Below are 16,775 nucleotides of genomic sequence, written 5' to 3'. Positions count from 1 at the left end.
TTGAAAACGGTGAACTTCCTTCTGGCGAATGGGCTGAATCACCGTCAGTTCCAGCTGTTTTTGGAGGAGATGAATTTGGAGCACGCGGATGTGCCGTACCACCAAGAAGTGCGGTGGTTGAGTAGGAGCAAAGTCCTCCAATGATTTTTTGAGCTCAGGGAAGAGATAGCACTTTTTATGCAGAGGAAAGGAAAACCCTTGTCTGAACTGTCAGATCCAAAGTGGCTGTGTGACTTTGCTGTGCTGTGTGATATAACCGAGCATCTCGCTCAACTGAATCAGATGCTGCAAGGACGCAAACAACTCATCACACAGATGTCCGACACGATCACAGCTTTCCTGCGTAAACTGGACCTGTGGATGGGCCAAGTGAAACAGGACAATCTTGCCCACTTTTCTGTCTGTCAGAGCATGCCAACCTCATTTCCTGGGACTTTTTCATGTGTTCAGTTGGCCACCAAACTGAGCCGGTTAAAGGCTGCGTTTGAGTGGTGCTTCTCTGACTTTGACCGCAAGGGCTTTTTTGAAATGCTCCTCTTAGACAGGATGTTTGACTGTACTTGTACTGTAATACATGCTACTGTTTGACTGTACTTGTACTCTAACATTCTATCTAATAAATATATTCATCATCATCATCATCATCATCATCATCACAGCAATTCCAAGGACGTCAGTCCATTGAAACCATTGATGGCATTTTCCAGAGTTTGAGAGGAAAGAGGAAAGTGAACGAGGGATTGTCAGCAGAAATAAAGGTTTATTTGTTCAGCATCCTGAGCCTTTAATTCAGAAACTGTACCATAAATTATTACGATCCACAGAAGGTGAGAACCCAAAAGCTCTACACAGAAAGAACGTTCAAATGTAATTTAATACAACAGGCAAAATCTGGTAACCGGCTGCTCAGGCAGATAAAACCAGACGAACAGGCAAGAGGGCAGAATCCTGGTCACGGGCAAGGTCGTACACAAAGACAGCATCGGTATTAATAGATGAACAGAGTCAACAAACATCTGGCAAAACGTTGTGATGTCAGAGCTGGATATTTGAGGTGATGGTTAGTGAAGGAGAAGGAAGACAGGTGGTCACGGCGAAACAGGTGATGGAAAAGAGCTGATGGCATGGGCGGAAATAGATCTGCAGCGACAAGAGATCCAATGCTTGAAAATAGAAACATTTGGACAGGACTAGTCAGCCGCAGTGACAATAAAGGGTACACTTTTATCATGTTGACCTATCCAGAGCAGTGATTTGTGACATATGCATGAGGGGCGATCTGGACAAGCATTGGAAGCTGGTGTGTCGGAAGGGAAAAGGACGGAGGACGGATTCTCCAAGAGTTGTTACAAAGGCTATTTCAACAGTTGTAGACATTGGACACATTTGGGCCAGCTGTGGCTCAGTTGGTAGAGTGGGTCGTCTAGTGATAAGTAAGTCAGTGGTTCAAATCCCAGCTCTGACTGTCCGCATGTCAAAGTGTCCTTCGGCAAGACAGTTGGTCTGGCAGCACCCTGCATGGCAGCAATCACCCACTGGAGTGTGAATGTGAGGCCTAATGTAAAGCACTATGTAAGTGCAGTCCTTTTGATCCTGTGCTTCTAACCCTCGGCTACAGTGATTGTGATTGTGACCCCGATCATGTGGGATCCTGATATGACCGTTACTTCTAGAGTACAGGCCTGCTGTTTACATGAAGATTACATTTGATTTCACTTTTTCCATCCTGATCACCTCTCTTTCGCTTTCCCTCTCCGCCAATGACAGCAATGGACATTTGCAGCAGAGGGATCAGTTAACACGGGGGGGTCGGGCTACATGGATGGGTTGCCCTGGTCACACCTCTCGCCTAAAAAGGCAAAGCAGAATACCAGTGGCATCAAGCTGCTCTAAGAATAACTCGGGCCTGAGGTTCAGACATGTCTTGACTACAGCGTTACCAATTTGGATTTAGAGTTTTATGTGCATTTTCAAAATTAGAATATTTTGACTTTATTCCAGATCTAATAAATGTTCAGTGTGGACGTAAGATTCACGTTGTAATCATGCAACTCCTGCAGCAACATGTGCTGGACATATTAAGTTACTTTGAATCCGTCTTCACTCCTTCCTTTCACTGCATGTCATTCCCAGTGGACGATCTAATTCCGTCCATGACACTGGCCACCTTAGTTTGGTCTGTGCCTGTCTCCCCAGGCTCATCCGAGACAGGACTCAACTCTGGACCACCGAGCAATCTTCTAGACCCAATAATCATTTTTGCGCGTCGGAATGAGAAAGTGAAATCCAGATTTCGGTGATGAGACGGTGCTGCGTTACCAGCACTGACCAGGAGGTTTCCATTGCATCCTCGCAACCAGACATTTACAAGACTTTGCCGGACCGGAATCGAACACAAGGATTAAATCACACAGAGGAATTGAGGATCTGCCACATATATTTGTTTTCATGGTAACATTATCTGCACAAGGGATTTAGTTTTGGACTAGAATTCTACGTTGAGACTATGACTGAATCAGCTGAAGGTAAAGAGTCATCTCATTAAATGCTTTTATTCTGTGGCAGGGCTCTGTTTGGTTCTGAAGCCTCGCTGATGTTCTGTCTGGCTTTCAGGGGAACTTCATGATTAGGAGTATCTAAAAATACAGGGCTATCATGTATCGGCTGTTTGTTAGGCAGTTTTAAGTCCCTTGTGATATCTGTATGGGGACAGTCGGCTCCACAACTCTTCCATTTGTTGCACACATTAACTGATTCTTTTGCGATACTGTTTTTCCCTTCAGGTACAGATAATATGAGAAAAAATGAGAGGCAGGAAGCAGTTCTTGTTGCTATTAAACATCCCATCATGACCACCAAGAGCTCAATTTACAGCTTGATAATCGTCCTATTCATCAACATTATACAGTAATACCCCAACATACAAGTGTTCTGAGATACGAGAAAGCCTGTGAGAAGTATTTTGCTTTGAGATGCGAGTATAAATTTGAGATGCAAGAGTGCAAGCTCGCTTCTAGATTGACGCTAGATGGCTGAGCGCTGCTTGTCCTCCAAGCACGCTTTACTCGTTCATTTCAGATATTCACCACCTTCCGGATACCTGTCTGGATTAAAAAAAAAAAAAAAGGATTTTCCCATTTACTTATAAAGGAACATTTTCAAAAAATAATATCTTGTAAAATAGACATTCAATTCACTCACCAAAAAATCACAGTCATAAAGTGTCTGATATGAACCATCAAATCTCTTCTGGATCTGATCCAGAATGAGGTCAGGAAGAAATATGACATTTTAACATTAAACACATTTATGGATTCACTTTTACTTTTCATGGTTGGTGTATGAACCAAGAACAATCTAGATCCATTTGATGATAATCCAGATCACCATGTGAATCCAGATTATCATTATTTATTGATTTCTTTCTTTCCTGTGCCTTGGCGGAGGTGAGTAATTACCCTCGCCGAAGCGGAAGTGAGGGTATTGCAATTGGGTCCGTTTGTCTGTTTGTCTGTCTGTCCGAGCACATAACTCAAAAACTAGTAACCCAATCTACTTGAAATTTTTACACAAGCAAGGTTCTGTCCGTGGCTCGGTCCTCCCCGAGAATGGCGTTGATCCGGATCTGGATCCAGATTCTAGAATTATTTTTACATCTGGAATCATGCCTGTGCTGTAAACTGCCACTTTAAGAGGGAGGGACACGAATGGCATGATGGGAAAAAGAGTCCAGAAGGAGTCTTGTAGTACGTTCCGGAGCAGCAAGCTAGAGCAGGTTTGGCCCCTCTGATCCGGAAGCCCTGTTTACTGTCTCACAAGATCCAATAGTCTATTGGAGGCGGGGTCTGCAGTCTCTGATTGTCGTTTTCTAGTTTGAAATGTTTTGCTGCAGGACAGACTCATTTGTGAATTTCACGTCATTCTGGATTTTGAGATTGTTGATGCATTTCTATATTGTTACCCTCGCCGAAGAGGAGGCGAGGGTATTGCAATTGGGTGCGTTTGTATGTTTGTCTGTCTGTCCGAGCGCATAACTCAAAAACTAGTAACCCAATCAACTTGAAATTTTTACACAAGCAAGGTTCTGTCCGTGGCTCGGTCCTCCCCGAGAATGGCGTTGATCCGGATCTGGATCCAGATTCTAGAATTATTTTTACATCTGGAATTGTGCCTCTGCTGTAAACTGCCACTTTAAGGAGGGGCACGAATGGCATGATGGTAAAAAGAGTCCAGAAGGAGTCTTGTAGTACGTTCCGGAGCAGCAAGCTAGAGCAGGTTTGGCCCCTCTGATCCGGAAGCCCTGTTTACTGTCTCACAAGATCGAATAGTCTATTGGAGGCGGGGTCTGCAATCTCTGATTGTCGTTTTCTTGTTTTGTATGTTTCTGTATGAGTGGTGTCACCTGGGGAGTTTGCAGAAACCAGAAAAATAAACGCTTAACGCTGCTGTAGCATTAAGATGGCTTCTTTGAAATATCCTGACAGTAGAAATATTAGTAGAAATGTCTTTGATGTGCTATCGGACGTTATTGATATATGTCCCATAGTGTTAAAGCTATGCTGTGGATCAATGCAGCGATCATCCAGGCGACAATCCAATTTGTAGCTTTGATAGAAAGGGTTTAATCACTGATGGGTTAGAAATGTGAGGACTAAATGTGACCGGTGGACTTCTGCGTTGTGTAGTTCGTGCAGCGTGTGATGCAGGAAGGAGCCACGGCATACAGCGGGAACTTTTGGAGGCACTCTCTGTTTAATCCGGTTGACATAATAAAAGAACATCAATATGCGTCGCTAGCATACAGTCCAGCCCAAACTAAAGGGGAAGAAGACATGCAACAGTTAGCATCTCCCCACACTTACTTCACACATACAAGGTATTGGGGATGACTGACCTCTTCCGCGATCAGATACAAAAAGAGGCAGCGGGAGAACTCAGTATTTATAACAGACGCACAGACACACGAAGAAGAAATAAAACCATAGAAGAAGTAGCTGGAGGACCTGAAGTCTGCACAGCGTATGACACACCAGGTATAACAGAATCATGACACACGGACAATTTTGTGTAATTATATTAACACTTATTAATGAACCGGTTACATAAACATTCCCAGGATAGATTATTCCATGAAATCCTGAAAGTGCTGAAACTGAAGTATCCTGAGTGAGCGCTGACCCTCCGTCCTCACCAGCGTAGTGAAGTCAAACTATAGTAGACTCTGTGGTTGAACTGGGAAGCCTTCAATCAGCTCCAGTCACAGGTTTGAAATTGTTCCCTCTCAGTGATCTAATAATTAATATATGCATGACAAATAATTTCTTTCCGTTGGCTTGCTAGCATTACAATTGTTATTGAAACAAGCACAATGACACGGCCGTCAGTGCAGTGAGGTGGGAAGGCTGGCATCATTCTCAGGCCACGGGCAGAACGGCTGTTTGTGGTGTTTGGTATTATTAATTATCAAACTATTTTCATTCTCATCAGCTCAAACTGAGCAGCCATCCAAACCCTGAGAAGTGACCACTGGGAGGTTTTGTATGTGGACACTAATGGTGTGGTGATGCGGTTATAGTCAAGGGAGGTGCTGCTAAACTGCTTGACTCAGCAGTAATGGAATAACTTACAGTAGCTGCCAGCAGCAGGCTGAAGGAAGCAGACAGGTGGCCTGAGCTTCTCCAACACACCGGTCACATTAGCAACGACACTATTTCCTATCACAAAGCTAATCAAGAGTCAAAAAGTGACACAGATCAAAAAGCAGACTTCGCAGGTAAAGAAGCTGTTGTACGATATGAAGCAACTATGAAACATCAAGGCGAAAATGACTTGGGTCCTTTACAAGAGCCATTTGTGAAGTATATAAAGTATTACACATTATAGAGCGCAACAACATGGAAACAGCATTGGTGCCAGCCAGTGGAAGACAAATGCTCAGAAGGCGGTGTGACAATAACGTAATGATGAAACTGAGAATGAGCATAAAAAGAACCTGCAATGATTCTGAAAAATGAATACTAGCCAGAGCCACTAGCAGCCAGGCCGCTTAAGACAAAGACAACCTGTAAGACGCAGCTTGTGACGGAATACGTAGCACTAATATAGATTGCTGAGGAAACATTTTTCTAATGTGAGCTGCCAGAACCCGGCTAGAGCCTCCTGCTTAGCCTAGCCCCACCCTCCTGCTTTGGTCACTCTGCTTCTTCTTTGTGGGGTTTTATTAGGGATCGACCACAGCAAGAAGGTTGCAGATTCGAATCCAACTTGTGGCCTTTCTGTGAGGAGTTTGCATGTTCTCCCCGTGTCTGCGTGGGTTCTCTCCGGGTTCTCTGACTTCCTCCCATCACCAGAAACATGCAGCCTGGGCTGATTGGTGACACTAAATTGTCCGTAGGTGTGAGTGTGTGTGGCTGGTTGTCTGTCTCTGTGTTGCCCTGCGATGAACTGGCGGCTTGTCCAGGGTGTCCCCTGCCTCTCGCCCATTGACTGCTGGGATTGGCTCCAGCTCGACCCGTGACCCGATAACGGACAAAGCGGTTGGAAAATGAATGAATGAATGAATGAATAAATGAATGAATAATAGTAAAAAGTGTGTGTAAGAGAGAGTAAAATTCAGTTAGCTTTATTGCAGGCTAGCACGGTAAGGGGATGGCTAGAGGTGTGTGTGTGTAGGCCACATGAGAAGCTGCAGAAACTGACAGCAAAGTATTGTCTGTCTGACTGGGGCATTAATGGTTGGTTTTTTTGTACTCAACAGTGACAGCGTACATGACGTCAGTCACTGCTAGAGTTTTATGCAGTTTATTTTTATTGTGAGTGACCGTCACCTGCCCTCTTCGCAGACTAGTCATAATTTATTAGTTTTATTACCTGCTTACCGCCGTAGAGGGCTGTGCACACCGCAGTGAACATGTTCTGAAAGGAAAGTGCAGTGAATTTATTTGTGCTCCGACAGCGAGCACTCCAAGCTGCTCTGCAGGGGAAGCTCAGTTACCAAAAAAACACGAAGTGGTGAAATATGTACCGCTGTGTGTAGATTTCATTAACTAAATATGCGTTACAATACCTTCATCTTTTGTTCAGAACCAGCTACTTGTCACCGGTAACTGACACGACTTATCCCCACGGCGCTTTAACAGTCATGCTGAGTGTCGAAACTGGATGGTCATTGGATAAATGCTGGGCTTTGTCCCGCTCATCAGCATCTCTGGGGCATGATGATTGGATGATCTGTCTGAGGCAGTTATTTTGATTGACAGTGAACTAAGTGAATCAGCGAAACGTAAAACATCCGAACATTTTCCAAGTTTTTCATTAGATTTCTCTGAACTGACCCAGAGTGTCACACCTTGAGGCGGGCCGGTCTCATTCCCCCACTAACTCTCCCTGTCTTCCCCTCTCCTGTGCTCCTGCCAATCAGTTCATTCTCGTCACCTGTGCTCCTGCCACCACATCAGCCATCAGCCCGGACACTACATATACTCGGCTTAACATGCAAGTCCAAGATGTCCGAGTTAACATCTATGTTTGGCAATGGCAAGGTGGGAATTCTCTCCTTTTCTGAAACCAAACTGGATGATTCTTGTAAAGACACTGACACTGAGATTGAGATTAAGGGATACACTGTCATCAGGAAGGACAAGGACCGTCATGGGGGCGGGGTCTGCATCTATGTCAGATCAGACCTCAACTTCACCGTTCTACCAGAACTAGGAACAGACACAGAGTCTGTCTGGGTAAAGATCATTTATCCCAGAGCTAAACCTCTGGTCATTGGCGCAGTATACAGACCCCCAGACAAGAAATCATGTTATGACTTATTGGAGAAGCATGATAGGCTTAGGAAGCTCGGAGGTCATTCTGATAGGAGATTGTAACACCAATGTCCTTCGGAGAGGCACTCCCACTTTCAAATCCTTCAGCAGCTTCTGTAATTTGCATAACTTTACCCAGCTGATTCAGCAATTTACAAGGGTAAGCACCATTTCTAGAACCATAATAGACCTAATCCTGGCATTGGACAAATCTGGCCTATGACAGCATATTGATTACTCTATCGATTAACTATAAGCCTTGTTAAAAAAGGAAAGTCTTTAGTGTACTCTTGAACATAGAGATCGTGTCTGTCTCACAAACCGAAACTGGGATCTGATTCCACAATAAAGGAGCTTGATAACTGGAAGCTCCGCCCCCCTGTTTGCTCTTGAAAATTTCAGGAACCAAGAGCAGGCCAACATTTTGTGAATACAGGATTGTAGTGGGGAAATATGGGATAATCAGCTCTGTAAGGTAAGGAGGGGCCTGGCTGTTGAGGGCTTTAAAAGTGAGTAGAAGGATTTGATTCTCAATTCGTGATCTAACAGGAAGCCAATGCAGAGACGCCAGAACAGGGAAAATGGGGAAAATGGGGAAAACAGGGAAAAATTTAATAACAGGAAGTTCTCGGTCATCCAGGAGTTAATGTCCTTAAGGCACGTCTGAAGTCTAACCAACTGATCGACTTTGTCTGGCTGAACTGACAGGTATAATTGTGTGTCATCTGCATATCACTGGAAATTTATGCTATGTTTCTTAATAATGTTACCTAAGGGAAGCATTTACAGCGTGAATAAAATAGGTCCAAGCACTGAACCCTGTGGAACTCCATATTTAACTTCAGTGTACGTAGAAGATTTATCATGAACACGTACAAACTGAAATCTATCAGATAAATATGATCTAAACCAGTTTAATGCAGATCCTCAAACACCAACAGATTGTTCCAGCCTCTGTAACAGAATCTGATGATCTATTGTGTCAAAGGCTGCACTGAGATCTAATAAAATAAGCACGGAGACAAGTCCATTATCAGACGCTATTAAAGGTCATTGGTGACTTTAACTAATGCTGTCTCTGTGCTATGATGAGCTCTGAAACACGACTGAAAAACCTCAAATAACTGGTTGTCTTGTAAGAATTCACACAGCTGACTGGAAACTGCTTTCTCTAAAAGCTTTGACAGGAATTGAAGGTTTGAAATTGGCCGATAGTTAGCTAATACATCAGGATCCATTGTTGGTTTTTTGAGAAGCGGTTTAATGATTGCTGTTTTAAAAGACTTGGGTACATAGCCTGTGAGTAAGGATAAATTAATTATATTTAGCAAAGCAATACTGATTGAGGGGAAGACTTCTTTAAGCAGCTTAGTTGGGACCGGGTCTAAGAGACAAGTGCACGGTTTAGATGAGGCAATAGCCACACTTTGTTGCTGCAAGTCAATGGGGGTGAAACTATCCAAATAACTATCAAGAGTAACAGCTATATCTCTACTTCCATCGCTCAGGGAGGGGTCAATGCCACACGAAGGCAGACGCTGATGAATGTCGTCCCTAGTCTGATGACATTGCTTTCCACCAAAAAGGGGACTGGTGAATGCTAGTAAGAATCAGGAACAACAAATGTAGGGACAGCCATATACTCTTTTCCCAAAACACTCAGTTCAATGTGTACAACACCGTGGTAATGCACCGTTTGTACTCCCTCGATGAGCACTTTAGAGGGCTGCAGCTTCTACTCCCTGAGAACTGGGTGGCATCTCCAGTAACATTAGGTAATACTGGTTATTTGGGAGCCAGAGTCAATCAGGGCTCTGCACTTTAGTCCATTAACCTCTACTTCCCCTTAATTCCTGGGACCCACTAAGGGGGTTCCTTTTCTTTCATCTTCAGTTATTTTAACCGGTGGGTGGGGGTCATGCTGCTTGCCCATGGTTAACCCAGCTACCATGGGCTTTAGGCATTTAAATACTGAGCTGGATGGGGTGTGTCCCCCTCAACAGGGGTTGTGGGTTGGAGTTGATGGCCTTCTGGGAATACTGCCCTACAGACTCGAGCAATGTGTCCCTACTTCCCACATCGGTGGCATGTAATACCCATACTGGTATCCCTTGTGAAGGCTGGATTGTTGGGGGAGGGACTGACTCTAAACGGGATAATTTGGCCATTTGCTCTTCTTGGTTGCGGGCTAACTTCTTGTCTATCTCAGTCAACTCTGATATTTCTAAGGCATATTTTGATTTTTCTGCCCTCTCATTCCCACCAATTCTGATGTGACATGCACCTGGGCATCAGTGTTCTTAGATTTATGCTGGGATTGAAACCTTTTAGTTTGCCAAGCTAAACTTCTAAACTCAGCCTACAGTTCTCTGAAACTCATAACAAGCACCACTGCATCAGGTTCTGGACCTCCTCTCTGTAGTGGGTCTCATCGTTGTTGGAGATGTGACCCACCACAGTGGTGTCGTCCGCAAACTTCACAACCATGTTTGTGGAGTGGATGGCAGAGCAGTCGTGGGTGAAGAGGGTGAAGAGCGCAGGGCTGAGAACGAAACCCTGGGGGGTCCCAGTGTTCAGGATCAAAGGGGAGGATGTGGCGTATCCTATCCTCACCACCTGGGGCCGGTTGCTGAGCGGTGGAGACAGTCCCAGGCTGTGGAGCTTCAGAGCCAGCATGTCCGGTGGGACGGTGTTAAAAGCGGAACTGAAGTCCACAAACAGCATCCTGACGTAGGTGTTAGGCTGCTCTTGTTACTACTGTACTTGAGATACAGTAGTCTTCACTAAGGGAGTTGTTCTTGGCAGGGTATGGTCAGACATGCGTACAATGTAGCCTGGGGTTGCACCTGCAGGAATATCATCCTGGGATGAAGGTCCCGGAAGTATAGGTGGGAGTCCTGGAGTAGCAAGCTGATCCATATATGGTGACAAACCTGGGTGGGGGGTTGAGCTCATATGGTGGGAAAGGGTCTGCTGGTGAACAGCTTGCGTTGCGGTGGGGCTGCCACGTTGCATTGATGGAGAATCTGTATAAGTGTGTCACATTGTAATGTAGTTTTTGCTTTTTAAAATGTTTTGATCCAGACGGCAGGGGTCATAATTGTGATGGAGCCTTAACATTTAATAGTCGGCAGCCTCTTTTCAGGCAGACTTCAACTCTGGACTTGATAAAACCCAGTGGACTGTAATTAAATTTAAAAAGAGGAATATAATCTTACCAATAAACTTTATATTATGCACTTGCAATAATATCTACTCACCATAAATTGTGGTCCCAATAATTACTTCTGTCCTTCGTGGTTTTTAATCCAGGGTTCTTGTTTTTTAATCCAGGGTTCTTGGTCTCTGTGCCGAAGCAGTTTTGAACCCTTCATTGCTTGTTAACGACGCCAGTCAGCTGTTAATACCCGAGTTTTAAGTCTTAGTCCTGGTTTCTCTTCTTGGAGGTCGTCGCCTCCTCTTCTTCCTCCTCAGTTGGACTTTTTTCCTTAGCAAAGAAGCTCTACAAATACTTTTGTTTCTTTTTATTAATTTTCGCGAGTCCACGGCTGTTTTTTTCACAACGTATCAGGACGCGATTGTTACGTTGGAGAAAATCCGGTCGTTTTTCCAAATAAAACACCTTTTAGACGCTGATAATCGATACAACAGAAATTGTATACATTAGTTGTTCTTTCTTTGCGGCCCGGTAACAAATGCCTCACGGACCGGTACCGGGCCGCGGCCCGGTGGTTGGGGACCACTGTTCTAATGTACTGAGATGCACCTGTATTCTAATTGTATAAATATAAACAGAATAGGATGGGAGACGAACATTTCTGGGGAGTAAGTCAATAACAAGCCCATGCATCTGTAAAGGGATACGATTTAATAGTGATATTTCTACTGACACTAATACTATTAATACTGATGGTAATATTCATATTAACATAATCGCAATGGCAAGTACGTAGATTCCTCGACTCTGAACTATGAGATGACAAATGTAATGAAAGCCTCTGTGTCTGATCGCAGTGTTCTGTCTCCTCAGCAAGGACGTCGACCACCACCATGGTCATTGACAATAAGAATGGAGACATCGGGTCGCCGTCTGTGCGAGGGTCCAAGAAGACCTTTACAGATGACCTCTACTCTACCTTCAGCTCTCCACTGGCCTGGATCTTGGTTCTGGCTCTAATTATTACATGGTCTTGTGTTTTGGTCATCGTGTTTGATCTGGCAGACTACAAAACCATTTCAAGTAAGGAGTGTTGTTAGCCGTTCGTTGTCATAGCTTTGCTGTTAGATCCAACGCATTTCAGTGTACACCACTTCATACACTGTGGGTGAGCTTCAGGAACATACGATACGATACGACGATAAGATACGATGACACAATACGCTACGCTATGCTACAATACAATACACTTTATTTATCCATACAGACAGAGTCCTCTGGAAATTGAGGTTGTTGTGATATTTTGTAAAATGTCTTGCTTTTTTGATGGAAATATGGTAATTTGTATATGAATGCAGGCTTCTGAATGCAGAACTTTAATATGACAAATTTTGACTGAGACTGAGGTTAAGAATGGATGTCCCATCGGAATTATGTTTGCATCCAAAATATCTGCTAGGAAAACATAATAATAATAATTGTATTCATTGTCAGAATAATAATTATTTTATTCTATTTTTACATTTTCTTCATAAACCTATTTGTTGTGGCGAAATATGTTAAATATAAAATGTATTTCTACGTGGCAAGGCTGGGAATGAAATACACCACTGTATTTTTGTATGTATATTTTCTCTAACAGTGAAATGACTACTAAGCTGAATGTTTGGTTACATTTTCCTCATAACTTCATTCATTTTTATTGTATTTAACAATACTCAATGCTCTAACCCTAAAATAACATGAACATCCTCCCTCATTTCATTCCTTACAACAGATAACAGTTTATTCCCCTAATGATCTGGAATAAGAATACAAAATAAAGCATAATAATATACATTATCCTTGAGTATTGCTAATTGAGTATTATTTCATATTTACAATTTCATGTTGGCAGTGGAATAGAAATGGTAAAAAAAAAATACTTCATCTCTAATGATCTAAATGTAATGCTAATAGCATACATTTTAATTTAATTTCTGTTCTGTTCTTTCTAATCTGATATTAATTAAAGTTAACTTTTTTTTTTTACAATTATCACAATTTCACACCAATTTGAGACCAAATTAATACCTTTATTGATAATAATTCAAATATTCTCTTGGACACATTATGAAATGTATTGTGTTATAATATGATAAATGAAATCGTACTCATGCCACGCCAATGCAGGCACAACGCCAGCCCATCTCCTTTCCTCTCTGCTTCTTGTCTCTGTGTTTCTCCTCCAACCAGGTCGTCCTCCTCCCACCATCAGAAAGGTTTTAAAGGAATCAGGCCGTAGAGGCAAGGCATCCTATCTCTACTAACCTTAATCTGATTAAAACTACTCATCAGCTAACATTGACTGCTAATTCTAGCTATCAATGTTAGGAAGCCTTCAGAGCTCCGTCTGTAGCTTAGTGAAGGAAAGCTGGGTTATTGCTTCATGCTTGATATTTTCAGACACGTTAGTGGTTATGTGTCGTTTGTGGTTCAGCTTGGCTAGAAGATAGATTTCTGATGTGTATTATTGAAGCTATGCTATCTGAAAAATAAAATAAAGCAATCTGATGTAAAACTTCAGCCCCTGAAATGCATTGATAATCATATTTTGAAATGCCTATTTGTTTGTTTTTATTCTCTCTAGTTCCATTTATGACCAAAAATTCTGAAATATGGAAAACCTTCTTTGTGCATTGTTCCAAATGAAGCATGTTTAAAAATGTTTGCCCTGATTCCTCTTCATCAAATGATGAGCTAACAATAAAAACAGAAAAAAAACAAATCTATATTCAAATAGGCAAATTGGAATAACTCACACTTGATGAATGAGAGACAACACAATATGTTCCATTTGCCTGTGGCTGCTCCGACTCCAGTTTAGCTCTATGCTGTATTGGGACATTTCTTCATCAAGCTGAATAAGAGCTTTGTTGCTGGGATTACGTTTGAGTGGCTCTTGGACATGTTTGTTCATGTCTTTGTGTGCCTGTTTCATGTTCCCGCTGGACCAGGAGGCCTCGGCAGGATCGGCTCGGATCCCATGAAGGTGGTGAACGACGCTGTGGAGGAATCAGCTGACCTGATCACCGTTGCATTGAAATTTGCTGCCAACCTGTTTTCTCCCGAGGAAGATGAAGGTAGAGTCGCAAGTGGAGACAATGATGGGATGCACAACAGTGTGCGGGTGAACGCTGCCTCTCGCCCGTAGTCGGCTGGGATAGGCTCCAGCACAACCCGTGGCCCGGAGAAGCAGCTCAAGATGATGAATGAATGAATTTAGAACTTAAACAGGACACAGCTTATTGGGCACGATTATGATGTTGCAGTGCGTTTCCTCATTTCTCTCTCCTCTCCTCTAGGAAATCTATACGCAGTGAGAAAAAAAGGTTTGTATGTGATGCAGCTATTAACAAGTGCGTAACCGGAGACGGTGTGTGGAACTCACCCTAGATCAGTGCTTCTCAATTATTTTCTGTCGCGCCCCCCCTAGGAAGAAAAAAACATTTCGCCCCCCCCCCCCCCCCCCCCCCGAAAAAAAAACCCCACTCTTGTATCCTTATTAACATACAAAGAAATATGAAAAAGAAAGAAATATAGATCAACTTACAACAAATAATAACTGTATTACCATTTTTTTTAGTCTGCAACCGAAAATAAGGAAGTCAGGTCTTTCTTCTTCTCCCACCGTAGATTGTATACGACCGCTCTTCTTCTGCTAATACTCCCTGCGCGCACTCTGACAATCAGGGCGCCACAGCCAACTACTGGAGTGGATGTGCAATTACACTTTACTCTCGTAAGGCAAAAAAACATTTTCTCCGCGGTCACAGGCGCCCCCCCTGACATCACACCGCCCGCCCCACCATTTGAGAACCACTGCCCAGCAAGGTCTTAATAAGACAGTCTCCCCTACTGTCTTGATATAAGTAAAGTATACACATGTAAACACATATAGGAATATACACATAATCAATCCCGTCCCTCATTAAAGAGTGATGAGGCAACAACAGCAATAGTTGCAGGTACTGTGCGCTGGTGCTTCCTCTGCTGCCCTTTCAAAGTAAAACAAGTTTGCTTGATTACCCTCGCCAAAGCGGAGGGGAGGGTATTGCAATTGGGTGCGTTTGTCTGTTTGTCTGTTTTTGTCTGTCTGAGCGCATAACTCAAAAACTAGTAACCCAATCGACTGTCCGTAGCTCGGTCCTTCCCGAGAATGGCGTTGATCCGGATCTGGATCCAGATTCTAGAATTATTTTTACATCTGGAATTGTGCCTGTGCTGTAAACTGCCACTTTAAGAGGGAGGGACACGAATGGCATGATGGGAAAAAGAGTCCAGAAGGAGTCTTGTTGTAGCAAGCAGCAAGCTAGAGCAGGTTTGGCCCCTCTGATCCGGAAGCCCTGTTTACTGTCTCACCAGATCCAATAGTCTATTGGAGGCGGGGTCTGCAATCTCTGATTGTCTTTCTAGTTTTCATTGACTTTCTCTAATAAACTGTGCTCACTAAAATATTAACAGTACTTGAAACTGGTATCGAAACATGAAGGAGCATAATTCAGATGAGTTTGTAGCTTCCTTTCCTCATGCCGTTGATTTTCCTTATTTTCACTGTGTTCTAGGTGAATTTCTACCATCTCGAAATAAAGGTTTGTACCGCTCTTTTTGATCACTCAGTTCTCAAATATACGACGCTCAATTCTTTAATAAATATTTAGAAATAAGAAACTCAAGTCGTGAGTATACTGCTATGCTAATGCTAGTTTGTGTTAGCATTTTCTTTGCAATTCTGTATTACTGAGGGACGTTATAAGAGCTCATTATCTCATTCTCAATCAGTTTATTTTGTTTGTTATTATTGTTTATTACAGTCATAGGGATGCACGCAAAGACAAGACAACCAGCAGTGGAGGGGGAAGAAGAGGAAGAGGAGGGAGATAATGCAGAGGCTGCTGGGGAGGAGGAAGAATATGCAGATGAGGGGTATGAGGAGGAGGAAGACGAAGAGGAGGAGGAAGATGAGTATGAAGATGGGGGAGAAGAAGAATATGAGGAGGAGTATGAGGAGGGGGAAGAAATCATTGAAGATGAGGGAGAAGAAGAATATGAGGAGGAGTATGAGGAGGGGGAAGAAATCATTGAAGAAGATGAGGAAGAGAAGGGGGATGAGGTTGAAGAGGAAAAGGAAAAGGAAGATGAGGAGGGAGAAGAAATTGTGGCTGATGAGGAGGAGAAAGTAGGAGGAGTTGAAGAGGAGGAGGAAGATGTGGGAGTTGAAGTTGTAGAGGAGTTGGATGAGGAAGAAGGGAAGAAAGAAAAAGCAAAAGATGAGGAGAAGGAAGAGAATAAGGTGCTAACAGAGGAAGTTGAAACAGCTTCAGCTGAAGAGGGGGCACCGGAGGATGAGATGAAAGAGGAAGAAGAGGAGATGAAGCAGGATGACAAGGGACCTGCATCTAAGAATGATGAAGAAGAAGAAGAAGAGAAAGGTGGAACAGCAGTGGAAGAAGCTGACAAAGATGGTGATGAGGAGGAGGAAGATGAGAAGACACAGGTTTCTCCTCAACCTGTCTCCACCTCTGAGGATGAAGAGTCAGCTCTGTCTCCCGGGTCTGAGTCGGATGCACCTGTTCACCTCAAAAGCAGTGATGAAGACATAGCACTGTCTGATGAAGATGACGAAAGAGACAAACATGAAGAAGATACCAGTGACGATGCATTCACTGACTCATCAGATGTCAGTGAATCTGAACTTCTTTCCAGTGACGAGGTCGAAGAGCAAGATGATGATGAAGATGATGATGAAGATGACAGATTAGCTG

The 16,775-nt window shown here is 43.2% G+C and overlaps 1 protein-coding gene across 7 annotated transcripts in view; it reads left to right on the top strand.

Annotated features, from left to right (window-relative positions):
* Positions 1 to 2,217: 2,217 nt before the first annotated feature.
* Positions 2,218 to 16,775, top strand: part of LOC137914395 (enolase-phosphatase E1-like) — a 28,609-nt gene continuing 14,051 nt past the window's right edge. For 6 of the 7 annotated variants that reach the window (XM_068757973.1, XM_068757975.1, XM_068757972.1 and 3 more), the window contains exons 1-7: positions 2,218 to 2,525; positions 11,845 to 12,054; positions 13,207 to 13,257; positions 13,968 to 14,093; positions 14,316 to 14,342; positions 15,576 to 15,602; positions 15,825 to 16,775. The exon at positions 15,825 to 16,775 is cut by the window's right edge and continues 723 nt beyond it. In XM_068757973.1, coding sequence (XP_068614074.1) covers positions 2,507 to 2,525; positions 11,845 to 12,054; positions 13,207 to 13,257; positions 13,968 to 14,093; positions 14,316 to 14,342; positions 15,576 to 15,602; positions 15,825 to 16,775 — 1,411 coding nt within the window. In that variant the 5' untranslated portion in view covers positions 2,218 to 2,506. The remainder of the gene's footprint in view (positions 2,526 to 11,844; positions 12,055 to 13,206; positions 13,258 to 13,967; positions 14,094 to 14,315; positions 14,343 to 15,575; positions 15,603 to 15,824) is intronic. The other variant, XM_068757976.1, reaches the window with a different exon arrangement.

The sequence above is a fragment of the Brachionichthys hirsutus genome, unplaced genomic scaffold (assembly GCF_040956055.1).
Source record: "Brachionichthys hirsutus isolate HB-005 unplaced genomic scaffold, CSIRO-AGI_Bhir_v1 contig_387, whole genome shotgun sequence".
In the NCBI taxonomy this organism is placed as follows: Eukaryota; Metazoa; Chordata; class Actinopteri; order Lophiiformes; family Brachionichthyidae; genus Brachionichthys; species Brachionichthys hirsutus.
Note: the sequence above shows the minus strand (reverse complement) of the source record. Positions and strands in the feature narration are given on the sequence as shown.